The 14,892-nt window shown below is 39.8% G+C and overlaps 1 protein-coding gene across 1 annotated transcript in view; it reads right to left on the bottom strand.

The window, feature by feature from the left end:
* Window positions 1-4,101, bottom strand: part of LOC108748862 — a 24,924-nt gene extending 20,823 nt beyond the window's left edge. Inside the window, exon 1 of the mRNA XM_018487242.1 lies at window positions 3,864-4,101. Coding sequence (XP_018342744.1) covers window positions 3,864-3,927 — 64 coding nt within the window. The 5' untranslated portion in view covers window positions 3,928-4,101. The remainder of the gene's footprint in view (window positions 1-3,863) is intronic.
* Window positions 4,102-14,892: the final 10,791 nt, after the last annotated feature.

The following is a 14,892-nucleotide window of genomic DNA, read 5'->3' on the forward strand; positions in this document are numbered from 1 at the left end:
TTTTTACTACGAACCATAAAGTCATCGTGTGTACTACGAATTAATACTTATGAAGTAACTGCGTCACGTCTCTGGACAATAAAAAGCGCAATGTACTCGCGGATCGTTTTGTTTACTCGTTTTTGCGGCGCATCATGCGCGCTAGATGCACAGAACGAATATACTGAATGAATTCAAGGCCGGCGCGCGATTCTCGTCATCGCACTCGACTTCTCTAACGTCAGACACGCGCTGAAACGTAAACGCACGTTTCGGAATTTCTCTTTGCGAGAAACCGAGTACGTTTTCGTATTTTAAACCCACGTCAATTGCGTCACGCGGGTCACGCCTCCGCCTCAAGAAGTGATTTGGAATTCAGACTCCCGGACTAACTTCAGATGTTTTTGACACTTCATAGCGATGCTGCTATATCTCTCCCCGGCACGTGTCGGTCGTTTATACTTCAAGGATGCCAGCTTAATCGATACGGTAAATTTGAATCTGTTACAGCCGCTCTAAGTCCATTTCTTTATTTCAGTCTGTCGGACGTTCCGGCACGTGTCGAGTGAAAAATTAAATCTCGCCCGAGCAAGACGTTACACACGTTTAAAAATTTCACCAATTAAATTATCCCCATTTAACCGCTCTTTGGGGAAGTAAATTCTAGATAATTTATCACGTGATGTGTGCGAATGTGTGTGTGTGTTTTTTTCCCACGTCGTCGGAATAACACGGCGCAAGAAAATACGAGGATAAATCTAGCACTTTTTCGCTGTTAATTAATATTTCGTTAGGTTTTCAAATCGACTCGATAAAAAAAAAAAAAACAATAAAAACCAGTCTGACAGCGTTTCTTTTCAATCGTTAAAATTTTTGTTGCGCCGCGGCGCCGATGGATCGGTAGATTAGCAGAAATCGATTCTCGCGTCTCTGCGAAAATAAACGACACCTCTCCCCCCCCCTCCCCCTCCCCCCCGGAACGAGCGAAACACGGGGGCAGGAATTGGGGGCACTAATTGTCGAAAAGCTACCTTCGCCCTAAAATCTCCAGGCCCTTCGATAATCTCGGAGCGTCGCGTCGCCGCCAAAGATACGGCGGGAGAGGAAGCGCCCGAACTTGTCTGCGCGCGACCTAATTAGATAAGACTTGGTCGATACTTGAGAGAATTTTTGCTTGCACGCCGGTATCAATCTTCGCTCTCTAATTAAACGAACCCCCCCCCCCCTCCCCCCTAATTTTACGGCGGGGGGCCAATTACCGCCGTTCGCCCGGAACGAGCCTGAATCGTGCGAAACATTTTCCAACGCGGGAAATTTTTCCCGCCTTTTTACGATCACCTCTCCCACCACCCGAGTCGACCGTTAACTTTAACCGTAGTTTAACCGATCGTTTGTCCCTCGCTCCGGAACTGGAATTAGACGGGGGGGAGGGAGGGGGGGGGAAGGACGAGGGATCGTTCCGAACTAAGGTAAAGTTAATTTCCGTGCGAGATTAATCCTCAACTATAATTTTCAGTCCCAGTTAAAAATTGTCTTGGAAAGTTCGAAAGTCAAAAGCTGACGTCAATTTCGCTAGAAATTATTGCGGCGTCGAAACACACACACACCCTTCCCCCCACCCCAAAGGGTATCTGTTTCTAATTTCACCGAGAGACTTGGCAGTGTTTTCGATTAGAGTTTTCGCTGACCGACGTCAACTCCGAACGCCCGCGCGCGACTCGACTTGGTGTTTACAGCAGTTCAACCCCGCGCGCGTTCAATTCGAGAAAGACGCAGTTAGTAATGATTGTGTACCGGATTTTAATGCGACGAACGTTGTCGTGTTGTGTCCCAAACGCGCGCGCGCCCCGCTTTAATCTACGCCGTCGATCCTCCTCCGCCGTTATGCACTTGAAACCTGTGCCCTTGACCTACGTCTCGCGAAAGAGAGGAGAGTCGAGCGCGATACTTTAAGGGCCTGTATATTCTGTGAAAGGGTTCTCTCTACGTAGAAGTGTCGTAGACGGTCGTGGAGTCCCGAAGTCGTAGGAAAGGCAACCAGTCGAATATAAGAAGAATAGAACTGGTCAGTTTCCTACGACTTCTACGTAAAGAAACTTAACAACTTAACTCTAACGAGATATCGTTAAACTGTCGTTGCGTAGCCTTTTTTTTTACTGCATACAAAATCTGCGCAATAACAATGTAACGATATCGTTGCAGTCGTTAAGAGTTGCAGAATGGGGCTCTCGATAGGCCTCGTTCTTTTCTGGTTCAGCTTTTGCACCAGTCCATCTTTCTCCTTCTTTTCATCCGAAGAGAAAAGGGAGGAAGGTGAACTGGTGCGAAAGTTCAGCTAAAAAGAACAGGCTTGTTACTTCATCCTAGGACGGTATATTCATAGTCCGTTCTCTTATTTCAAGACTGTCTCAAGTAATGTTTTAAGACGCTAATAGAGCCCCCTGATTGATCCCGCGACTTTTTATAAGACTGTACCCTAAGACGGTCTTGAATACAAGATCTGACTATATGAATACCGGAGTCCTAAAAATGGTGACTGTCTTCCTTTCGTTTCGAATCCGAAGTTCGACGCGAGAATGTCTGACATACAGAATTAATTCTCCAGAATTAATCCGGATCGCTTGGAAAAATTTGGACACGAAAATTTTTGGACGATTATACAATGTTTACAGAAAGTATCAAGATTTTTGTTTGCTGAAGTATCGAAAAAAATCGAGCTAGGAACAGATCCGAAAGTAATTACGTGAGAATCTCAAGCATAATGAATAATGTTGCGAAACTTTTTCATATTCTAGGAACCGGTTTGAGCGTCTCCGTCATTATTTCGATGGTCCAACGAAATTTATAAGTTTTTAAACCTGTAGAATTTGGCTAAATTTTTAGACACTTCGAAGAAATCGTATCCTTTCCATCGCGTATCAATCGCCGGAGGTTGTTCTCTTGCATTCTGCACTATAAACGCGAACGCTTTAAACTTTAGAACTTAGGTGTAGGTTTTCATAGCTGTAATTAAAGACGGGATATGTCTATTTAGCGTGGAACACGAGTAGGCATTTATTTACGTCAGAAAATACTGGAGCACGCGAAATTATACGCGTGCGAATTTACTCGCGATGTGATGATGATCGCGCGTCTTTTTTTCCCCCTTGCAAATCACTTTTTCCGTTTGATAATTTCGCAATTAACATGGCAACAATGCACGAGGCTCGATTGCGTTCGCGGAAATACCTGCCATCCCTCGAACGTCACTTTCACGCACGTCGGATGTAAACCCCCATATAACCCCCTGAATGTTATCGCAGCGAAACACGTGGATAACAGCGGATTCACGTCAAGGAAATCTGGACTGAACAGAGGAACGCATGGCGGCGGATGAGCAGCAAAAATGAGAGAGAGAGAGAGAGAGAGACGCTGGCAACTTTTGCGTAAATTAACAACACGGAGTGTTGTCGAAAAACTCATCGCGTCAGCGATGGATCACAAAACGAAACTCGAGAAACATTACGTAAATGAGAATTAGACGCGTGATATTTTGATCCGAGCGGTCTACCGATCGTACGACTCAGCTCTGCGAATCTACTTCAATTAAAAGATCCTCGTGAATCGTCACGATAAAGCGAGCTCGTCTTACTTGCGTTTCCTGCAATCGCAAGCAAGAAATGAAGTTGAATCTTCGGAGACGGCGAGATCAAAGGAAAAAAACAAATGCGCGAAACGAATGGCAACTGAGAAACGACCGAGAGATATATCCGTAACGCTGTAATATGATAATATAATAGAGCGAAAACGCCGGTCGCCGGTCTCGTCGCGCGTCACGATCGTGCGAGGAGATCGTCGAGAGGACGAGAGACGCGAGACGCGCGAGAGGGAGGATAAATACTCACGAGAATACAAGGCGGTCATGAACAGCGCGAGCCAGGACAGCTGATTCTCCACAAGTGTTTTCATGTTCCGGGCCGCTCTTCGTCGTTCAAATCTTCTTGATATTTCGCCGCACCGACACGTCGAGTTCGTTGCCGAACGAGAGGAAGGTTGTACGTTCTTTGAAACTCTAAGTACCGTAATCGGGGACGCGCGCGCGAAGAGAGAACGGAACAGAGAAAGAGAGAGAGAGAGAAGAGAGACGGAATGATAGAAAAGACAGAAGTAGTAATCGAGTAGAGCGGAAGAGAAGCAGAGCAGAGTACCAAAGTAGTGTATCTCGCGTAGTGTCTTTATACTCTCTCGGCTCTTTTTCACCCGCGACTCGCACCCGTGACGTGCGTACCACGCGACCGATCGTGCACCACTGACGGCTCACGGCACCGAACTCAGCGATGACGACCAGACGACGACGACGACGACGACGAGAGCGCGGAGAGAACGCGCGCCGAGTTTCGAAGGCCCGAACGCGCATGCGTGGATCGCTCACGCCACCGATCCCGCGAAACCATCTTCGGTCTCTTTCCTTCTCCCTCGGTCCGCTCCCTATTACTCTCTCTCTCTCCCCCTTTCCCCCTTCTTCCTTCTCACTCACTCTTTCTCTCGCTCTTACTGGCTCTCGGATCTCGCCACTGCGATCGGGACGTCTTTTCGCGTCATCGTTATGCACCTCCGTCGAGCTCGCTGGCGCCGACGTCGTTACGACGCTCGTTCAATTGCCGTGAGATTTTATTAATCGAACTCTTACGAGCCAAAGCGGCCGCGGGACTAGAGAAAGATGAGAGAGAGAGAGAGAGAGAGAGAGAGAGAGAGAGAGAGATGCTTCGCGCGTTTTCCGCAATACAATGTTTAATAAGACTATTTAATAGATACTTAAATATTTCATTTCTATAATTTATATACAACTTTATATCTCAAAAGTAAACATTTTACTTTCTTCGAGATACACCGTTAGAAATGCTTCTCTCACGTGTAAATGAAAAAGTAGTTATGAACGAAATTAAAAGTAATGAATGATTTAATTGAAAATTAAGTTACAATAGTTGTTATATATTTAAATGTAATGAACGTGTGTATATTAAATTTACGAAATTTAATAAAATTTTATGAAAATTTTACATCAAGTTTCATAAATTTTCATGAAAAATACATTAAATTTTATATACAATACATGTACCAAATATATACTTTTCAGGTATAAATACATTAAATTTAATGTAATGTCATGAAATTAAATTCAAATTGTGTAACTTGGAAGTATATTAAATTTCATGAAACTTTCAACAGTATACCTCTGACAAACGTTGGTAAACATCAAAGAAACAATGGTAACCCTATCTCCTGAGGTAAATTACATTTGTTATTTTTAACTTTCAAGTGCGTCAAAATGTAAATCAATTCATTTCCATGATTGCAATGTAAACAACGTTACATTAACGTATGCCTAATAAATCATAATTTCAGTCGAACTTTGTACACTTTCTTCAATTAAATTATTCAACGGTTAAAAATAAGTCAAATTGAGCATAATTCGACATTGGAGCGCAAATAATAAGAATTCAAAGTCTCACTTTCCACGTACGAAGTTGTAAGGAAAGTATGTTCAAAGGAATCTCTTCAGTATGATTAGGCTAGCTTTGAAATCTGAGAATTTATCGATTATATAGAGAAAATAACTAGGAGACTTGACTCTCGTATTTCAGATTATATGACACATTTGAACTATACTTTCTCTCGTGCAATTCGCGATATTTTTGTGGAATATAAATTTGTTCCTTTTTTTTTCCTTGGTTCAATTGTACAGGTGTCGAAAAATAAGTAAAAAAAAAGGGAGTGAATTCTGTACGTTAGTTTGTACAGACGATACACATCGTGTCGCGGCACATCTAGAATAGATAGAATTTCGAAAAACCATTTTCGAATCCATTCCCCGGGACGGAAGATCGCGGGATAGAAAAGAGTCTTGCTCGATTTTCATTAAAAGTTTCTTAGCGTTACCGGTATGTATGGCGAGTTTTCCAACTTCGCCGGCGCCATTCGCGGAAACTCTCCTTTCTATGAAGGAAGCAGTAAAAAGCTTCGTTTTCGCTTTACTGTTTCGCCGAAAGCAGTTTGTACGCGTTTCAATATATGTACCTGACTTTCATAATCGTCACATAAATTGCATCACAAAGCGTCCGGACATTTTACTCCTGAATATCCGCCAAGTAGGAATAATTGTGACTACAGATAAATTTCTCTCTCTCTCTCTCTCTCTCTCTGTTTCTTTATCGAATCATACGGATTAATAATCTTGAAATTGAGAATTTGCATTAAAGCGTTAGAGTTCTCCATCGAGGATATTGAATGTTATATTCACCGACACTATAAAAGAATATCGATAACAGAAAATCGCATATCTATAACAGAAAATATTGATACTTGAATAATGAAAATAAATGTTTAAAATGAAATAAGAAATTAAAATTATATTCGAGATCGTCCGTTGGAGGCTACATGATATACCTCTAAGTCATTAATTCAAACTAGAAAGGGGTAACGACGACGTCTATCCAAAGGATACCGCTCGCGGATTCACGATCTTTGAGATTGAAATCCATGCAAATGGGGCGGTCCACGTTGAACTATTTTCTAGGGTTAGAGAGAGAGAGAGAGAGAGAGAGAGAGAGAGAGAGAAATAAGTAAATAAAATGACGAAGCCCCGACAAGGCAGTAAAATGTCGTCGCCAGGACGGTGGTCGCCGAATGACGCACGTCGATGAAGTATCGTAACGCCTCGGGGATGATCTTTACAAAAATAGGGCAAAGATCAAAGAGAAGTAAGGTCGAGCAGTCGCCAGATAAATCCTTGAATGCATGAAAACCTTGAATGCATGTATTATTCTTTAGGAAATCGAATTAATGTTACGATCATTAATAATAATCAACATAATGTTTTGTACAATAATAACAGTAATATTGTGAAAAGAAATAACGACTTGGACCATCGTTTGACGACTAATGGTGTCGGGAATCGATAGACATTAGGTATATTTCACTCTATCGATTTCAAATTTGAAATTCTTATTAAATTGATAGAAGGTACCAATTTCTTTTTATTACGAACGGATAAGTCCTAATTTATGTAATTTTGCTTTCTTGTCGTAAAATCGATTATTGATTAAAAATGTTTGAAAACTCGATCTGACAGATAACGCTAATAGTATAATTTTTTAAACATTTAATGAGGGATCAATAAAATTCCACGTTGTATTTCTATTTTTATTTTAAATACAACGTCCGTCATTAGTGATGCCCTTATTCACAATTTATTTACAAAAAATATTTATAAAAGAAATGTGGTATAAATAGTCTAGAAGAAAGCTAATTTACTTATAAAATAGTCGAGAAGAAGCTATACAATAAGCATTCTAAAAAAGATGTTACAAAACTTACATAAAACTGTTGAAAAAGTTGATCCCTTGCGAATAAAATTAAAATAGATAGAAAAATTAAATAATTATGCCATGTAAAAATTTAATAATTATGCCACATAATACCACATTTCCGTTTTACCCCACAACCTACAAATAACTGTATCCTTATCTCATAATCATTGACCCAGTTTCAGCATCCTACATAAATGTTTTGACAGTCTAATACAATTATTTCAGATTTAATTTTTGCCCCCTAAAAAATAGCGCTATGAATTTAACATGCAGTATCTATATAAGTCTCTCACTGTGTTAATATTAACTTCAACACACAGTAAGAATTATACCTTGCGGTCTCTTGTCTGTATATAAATTCTCACTGTGTTGATGCTAATATTAGTAGAGTGAGAATTATCTAGATACTGCGTGTTAAATTCATATCGTTATTTTTTTTTAGGGGGCAAAAATTAGATGTTTTTTTTTTTTTAGAACGCAGACACTTCAGCAAAATATTATTTATAACATCCTACGTGTACGTTACAAAACGAACCACCGCAAGGAAACCTTTGATTAAATAAAACGTGTCATATTTGAATAAATAATTGCGCGGTAATATTGTTCAAAAGAAAGGGGAGAACGAGGAAAATTGTCGCATATACATATATATATATATATGATGCGCATTATTCGCCGTTTGTACGCATACTTTGCCGGAGCACACGAAAGTTGTTGTAATACCACTTTGCCATTCACTCCCGCGCACCGGCTGTTTAACTTTCATCAGTGGCCTGATACCTTTGTGGTATATCATCTGCAAGTATTAGCATCAAATTGAATCTACGTCGGTGCCGGGGACTCGCAGAAACTACGCGTGTCTTGGTGACGCCGTGCGCGTGTCTACACGATGCTGAATCGCTCGCCGACATTTTCGTAGGTTCTTATTCCTGCTCGCGGAACCTTTTTTTTTTCTTCTTTTTCCCGTTCCATATTCATCGATCGTCCCTCTCGATTCTCGCGAAACGCTTCTTCTCTTCTCTTCTCTCTCTCTCTCGTCGATCACGCTTGCTTTTTCTCGTTTTTTCGTCGATTTTCAACCAACTGCCATACGCGACGATGCGGCGACGACGACGGCGACGACGATGACGACGACGACGGTGAGGATGTAATGTCCTTAACATCGATTTCTCGCGACGAACGCTAAAATAACTGACGAAGGCTTCTCGCACACGCACAACAGGATCCGTAATATTCCCGCGAATTCGTTGTCTTGTTCGGAATTTTGGTCGATAGAGCAAAAAAGATCGACGTCAATAGGGATTCGCTTACGCGAACGTACTTTTCACTTTTTCCCGTATCCGTATATATTCACGTCATCTCCTCTTTTCCGCTGAAAATTCACTGGCGAATATGATTCTTCTGTCATTTATACTCTCGTTTTAAAGTGATTGTATCGCAAAATGACTTTTCTTAAGATTTATTTGAAGCTTTTACTCTTCAGAGATATGACGATATTCTCTATATATACGCTGAGAAAAAATATTTATTAAAATTGATTTATATTTTTTTTCAGTGTACGTTTCTAGGGGTACGTCATTTTAAGGGGGGAGTAATCAGGCATGTTCAAAAGATAATTGCATTTGAAGTTAGTACTTTTAATATGTGCCAGACAAGCAGAGAGCGACAGTACATTTTCAATTATAGAACAAAAACGGTATTTAGAAATTCGCTCTAAAAGGAAGGATTATAGATAAATATAATACGAATCTTCTAAATCGAAGGAAAACGAGGAACAACCAGACAAATATTAAAGCTTAGGAAGTTGTTTTACTTCACTGATATCCACTTCATTTATCAATTCATTCTCAATTACCGGCGCACAGTGAGGAAATAAAAATTACTGGAGAAATATATATAAATTATTGTTCAAAAATTGCGATCTGCAGCAATTTTCGAACAGTTTTCGAACCAGTTTTTTTTCCACCGAACGGTGCCCTCGTGCATCCAGAGAAAAGGTTGCTTCGATTTAAAGAAATGTTTCTTTGCTGTACGATTAAAGAAAAAAATATCTTTGATTCGAGCATTATATATTTTTTTTTAATCAAATAAAATTTATTCGATTAAAAGAAATTATGTTCAAATCCAAGGAATGACATTCAAATTACGATTTAAACGTCATTTCTTGGATTTGAACGTAATATTTTTTTTTTGTCAAAGATATTTTTTTCGATTCTAGAAAATAATGTTTAAAATCTTTTCGCAAATCGACGAAATTTTTTGATTTAACCGAAACTTCTTGAAATCGAAGCAACCTTCTCTCTGAGCGTGCGTTCGCGATTCGGGCGATTGAATAGGCCGCTCCTACGCGATACAACAAATAAATGACGTACTTTTCAAGATCAAAGTTACAGACACGACGGCAACGATATTCTCGCAGCGGACCAAATAAAGCGAGATAAAATCACTCCGAACGAAACGTTTGTCTCTTATCTGGGTTCCTCAATAGCGCATCCTGCACTTTTCAATAAACGCGACCAGGGCTTCATCTTCTTTGCCGGGAAAGGGTGAGGTCCTCCGGGTGAAACTAAACGTCGCGTCGGTGTGAGGTGACGTTACGATTCATGACGCTGCGTAAAACTTTGAGACTGACAATGAATTACGTCGTGGCTCATTTAGTTTTCTCAGTGCACCTATTGTCATGGCACCGAACGACCGGCCGGCCGGCCGACCGACCGACCGATGACGCGAACTTCGCCAATTGGAATATTTAAAGCCCCAGTACGCAAAGAGAGAGAGAGAGAGAGAGAGAGAGAGAGAGAGAGAGGGAGGCGAGCATTAACTACCAACCGAGCTCGAAAGTAATTTTGAGGCTTCCCTTGCAATATGCACGAGGGGATACGGGATCGTCTCTGTGGCTCTCGCGCGCTTTTGTACACTCGGCCCTCGGCTATTCATGAGTAGCCATGGTCCCGAGTAATCGTTCTATAACGAACGACGTCCTTTTTCTCCCTCGAAAGACTTATAAGAGAGACTGATCTGACAAAAAAAAAAATCGATGGCGCCCATTGGTAAATTCAATCTGCCGATATTTCGCCTCTTGATCTCCATACTAATTCCGTAACACTTCGATCCCTTCTATTGTGCGACCGAATTTCCGAATTAGACGATCGTATTTAGCAAACTGCGATAGGAATACGCGCCTTATTGCACGGCAGGAAAGTTAACGTCAGTTATTTCAGGCGAACTTGATTCAGCGTCAGTCCCACGTTTAATTTGGAGATTTGTTTATATCATTGATGCCACGCGGTTGATGGAAAATCGAACAACAGTTCAACCGCGTTTCAAATTTATTTAATATCACTGTGTATAATTTACATATTTTCGAGGAATTGAGGCGTTTATTTTTGGTGACAACTTTGACAAAATCAAGCAATAAATGTCGCTGCCTTTCGTATTTAAGATTCATAATACTGCGAGTTGATTTTCGAGTTGATTTGCGTTGATAACTTTGACAAAATCAAGTATCAAGTTCCCGGTTCTTTTTTTTTTTTTTTTTTTTTTTTCCCCCCCCCCCCAAAAATCACAACAACAAAGGGAGGAAAGTCCGAAAAGAATAAAAGTGTCGAATACGAGTATGTTGCGGGTTAGAATAATGGAAACTTCAAATTTCATATTTGCATGCGGAGGTACTGTTCATTAATTTGGTATCTTAAGCTGCTCAGGACGCTAAGTCAATATTATGTCATATAGCAAATTCGCTTTTAACAGTCTCTCCGACGGCGTACGACGGCTGAATTAAGTAGGTGCCATTGAACGTGGAAAATCAGAGAGAACCGAAGTACATCGCGCGCAGAGAGGGGAAGGGGGAGGGAAAAAATAAAAGGCTAGAGAAGATCAGGGCGCGCGTACACGGCTTAACTCCGGGCGCGCGGGCTGGTGCTTTACGACCGTGGGCTATAAAGTTCCCGCTAATTCCACCTGGCAAACTTTTTCTCAGAGTGGTACGAAGACGGACAAAAATATCGTCGCGAAAGTTCCTTTGATAAGCGCACCTCGAAGAAGGCGTAGCTGTCTTACTGAAGGGCACTTAATCCCGCGATGTGAGATTTGGATGGATAAAACCAGCGCGATTTCCTCGAGGCTTCATCGTATCAGCGAAAAGCGGACCAGTAGCTTTCGAAGCCTCGTGTTTGAGAAGTGAAACGTGTCCGTGGGGATGTTCCAAACTATTTAATCAAAGAACCATCTTTAAACCGTATATAACCGTTTGTGCAAATTCTTGCAATTTACCAACGGCACTATTATATTGTACATCATAGTATTACTACTGTTTCACGTACGTTCATTAAAGCTGCTATTATTATTATTATTATTATTATTAAATCCACTACTACTACTATTGCACTGTAAAAAATAAAATGTTAATTTTAACTTAAAGTTTAATGGATTTTCGGAGACATGGAAAAATGTTAAAATTACCATTTTTCCATGTCTCAGAGAATCCACTATATAGTTCAAGTTAAAATTAACATTTTATGTTTTAAAGTGTATTATTATTATTATTAATGTTATTAGTATTAGTTGTACAAATTACCATGCAAATTCTAGAAAGAAAATATTGTCATTCTTTCTTGGTGATGGAAATGAAATTCGAGAGGTATTTTAAACTGATCTATAAAGTGGCAGGATAAATCGGTGTCGTGAATAAAGTTTGCGTGGTTGGGGCCGCAAAGTGACAAGACGAACTCTTAAATCCGAAATTTTCGATGCAGCTGAAACTTGGCGGACATTCGGAGAGGTAGCGAGCTCAGACGTATCTCTGTTTTACGGGAAAACGATCCGCTAGTCTCTCTGTCTAAAGACACCCGACATAATTTTACCTTGCCCTCAAATGTTTTCATAAGCGAGGCAAACGTCGGAACGATGTTTAAATAAAAATTTTATAGTTCTCTCGATTCTGCCCTTTTACCGATATCCAACAAAGATATCGGTAAAAGGAAAGCGACATGGAAAATAAGGGATCGATGTGATAATACCTGATATTTTTCTATCTATAGTTCGTTTTTTTTTTTTTTTTTTGGCACAACAATCGAGAATCTTTTTGATGCGATTATTACGGAGTTATCATTAAAAATTAAAATATATTTTACTTAAAGTAAATTAAAGATATAAAATTACGGACAAATGAAATATTGTATTTTAGCGGACTTAAAATGAGGGATGCACCGGATCGTAAAATTACCGGATACTGGATATCCGAGAAGGCAGTTTCTTCGAGTCGGATATCCGACATTTTCCGAATATCCGATCGAATTCCGAGAAAGTGTCTTCTAAAAAAAAAAGCCTCTACATACTCGTACAGAGAAAAAGATTGTAATTTTGTGACAATGTATAAAATATTATAGCATCATAAATATACATGTTTCTAGCTAGAACATTTGTATTACATTTGTTGTAAGAAAAAAATCCACAATTTAATGATATCACATTTCAACCGGATATATTCTCGGATACTAATAATGTCCAACTATCTGGTCGGATAGTAAAAAAGTGCCGGATGATACCGGATACCGGACACTCTCCGGATATCCGATGCATCCCTGCTTAAAATAGATCTGCCTAATAAATAAATCTTTAATGTGAGGCATAATATCGTGCAAAGATATACCTAATATTTAACGCTGGCGGTTCAATCAGGTTTTCGTCGCAGGGGGAAAAAAGTCCTCCGATTTCCGCGCTTTCCGCAGACGAATTTTTTTTTCCATTTATTCCTTCCATTTTGATAATTTTTGACGGGCAGACTTGAAATCCGATCCCATCACATAATACCCAAAAGCACTCGGCGCAATAATGGAGCCATCGTGTTATTCGGCCGGTGGAGAAGGCATACGCGGAGTTTCAAATCGAAACGGTCGGGGAAGGAGAACGACGGCCCGAAGGTGGGGGCCGCAGGCAGGGTGGCATCCCCCGGGACTCAGAAATCCGTTTCTGGGCAAACTGTCTTGCGAGTAGTTCGTCGGATAGTTTCGGATCCAGATTCCCGGGAGTTAAGCCAAACCGCCTTCTCAAGCGAGACGACGCGAGGATCGTTCTCTCCCCATTTCCTGATCCTCTCTTTCCCTCTTTGATAGTGCGACAGTGTGCTCCCGATGGCTGAAATGAGATCCGTTTGCTACTCCTAGTTACAGGAATAACGCACCGACGCCGGATTTATGACGGCTCGGGTCAAATAAATCGCGGATTATACGACTTGACGAGCACTTTGAGAAGCTTTCTACGTTCCTCCGCTCCCCTCTCCCTCCGACGCACGACTTCTGGAAATTTATCGCCATTTAACCCATTTAATCCCTTCGGGACACAGTTTATTCGTTATGCGAAATATTTCCATCTTTTATGAGGCATCTATCCTTACACGATTACAGACTGCAATTTTTTTCTAAATCTTTGAGGTGAATCTTTCATTTAAGTGATACCCTCTTATTTGAAATGAAACAAACACAGACTTACTAATTGAAGAACTTTTAGATTGCATGTATATTACTGAACTGACAAAATTAACTTTGGTTTAGTTTGTTCTTTATTACTTTTCAAGCCTTGAAAATTAAATAGAATCGTGTGTGTGAAGTTTTTTTAGAAAAATATAACAAATTCATTTACAATAAATTTATTTACAGTTTTTCAGTACATTAACATCTTTCTAATATGATGCCTGATTAAGCATCGAATTATTAGAAATTGCTTTGTCAGTTTAATTTAATTTAAAAACAAGTTAAAAGAAAAAGAGCTACGAGCCAGAAGTTCAAACTTCTAGCCCTTTTTCTTTTAACTTGTTTTTAAATTATTGAGCCATTATACTACTATTTAATTTAATTTGTGATATTATTACAGTAGTTTAATTGTGTTTATAAGTCCGGAAAACCAACTCGGCACGCAGTTCGAATGCTACATATAAAATATATATATATGCATGTACATATATATATATATGTATATATAGTATATATATACAATTCACATTGAATTATTTAAGCATTAAAGATTCAGCTTCGACCGTTATAGGCATTTATTTTAGTTCATTGCTTTGATCTCAAATGTACAACCTAAAATAAGATTCTTATTGTTTTTAGAATAGAATAGTTAATTATTGTATAGGTATTTGTGCTTTCTAACAATTCAAAAATAATAAGAAAAGTAAAATCGAAGAATTTCAAATAAAGTTTATAGCAATAATCACTGAAATGGAGAAAATCGTGGGATTTAATACCAGTGCCAATTTAACGAGAATTATTTGAAAATTGAATCCTCGTACATCCGAAGGCGAGCCAGCGCATGCAGACACTGAATATAAACGAATATATAAGACCTTGTCTCCCAGTTTCACACTAATATTCCAGTAGGACATTTTGCCAAACGTTTCTCGCCGTGAGAACGATTTTGAAAATTAACTCGCGAGCGGGAGCGAAAGTACTTATAGTTCACCTACTCTAATACTGCCGTCCGCGTTATCGCCAAGTGAAGGATACAGAAGTAACCGCCGTTCTCTTTCTGTTTTCTTTCTCTTTCATTCTTTCGCTCTTTCCAC

The sequence above is a fragment of the Trachymyrmex septentrionalis genome, unplaced genomic scaffold (genome assembly GCF_001594115.1).
Source record: "Trachymyrmex septentrionalis isolate Tsep2-gDNA-1 unplaced genomic scaffold, Tsep1.0 scaffold25, whole genome shotgun sequence".
In the NCBI taxonomy this organism is placed as follows: Eukaryota; Metazoa; Arthropoda; class Insecta; order Hymenoptera; family Formicidae; genus Trachymyrmex; species Trachymyrmex septentrionalis.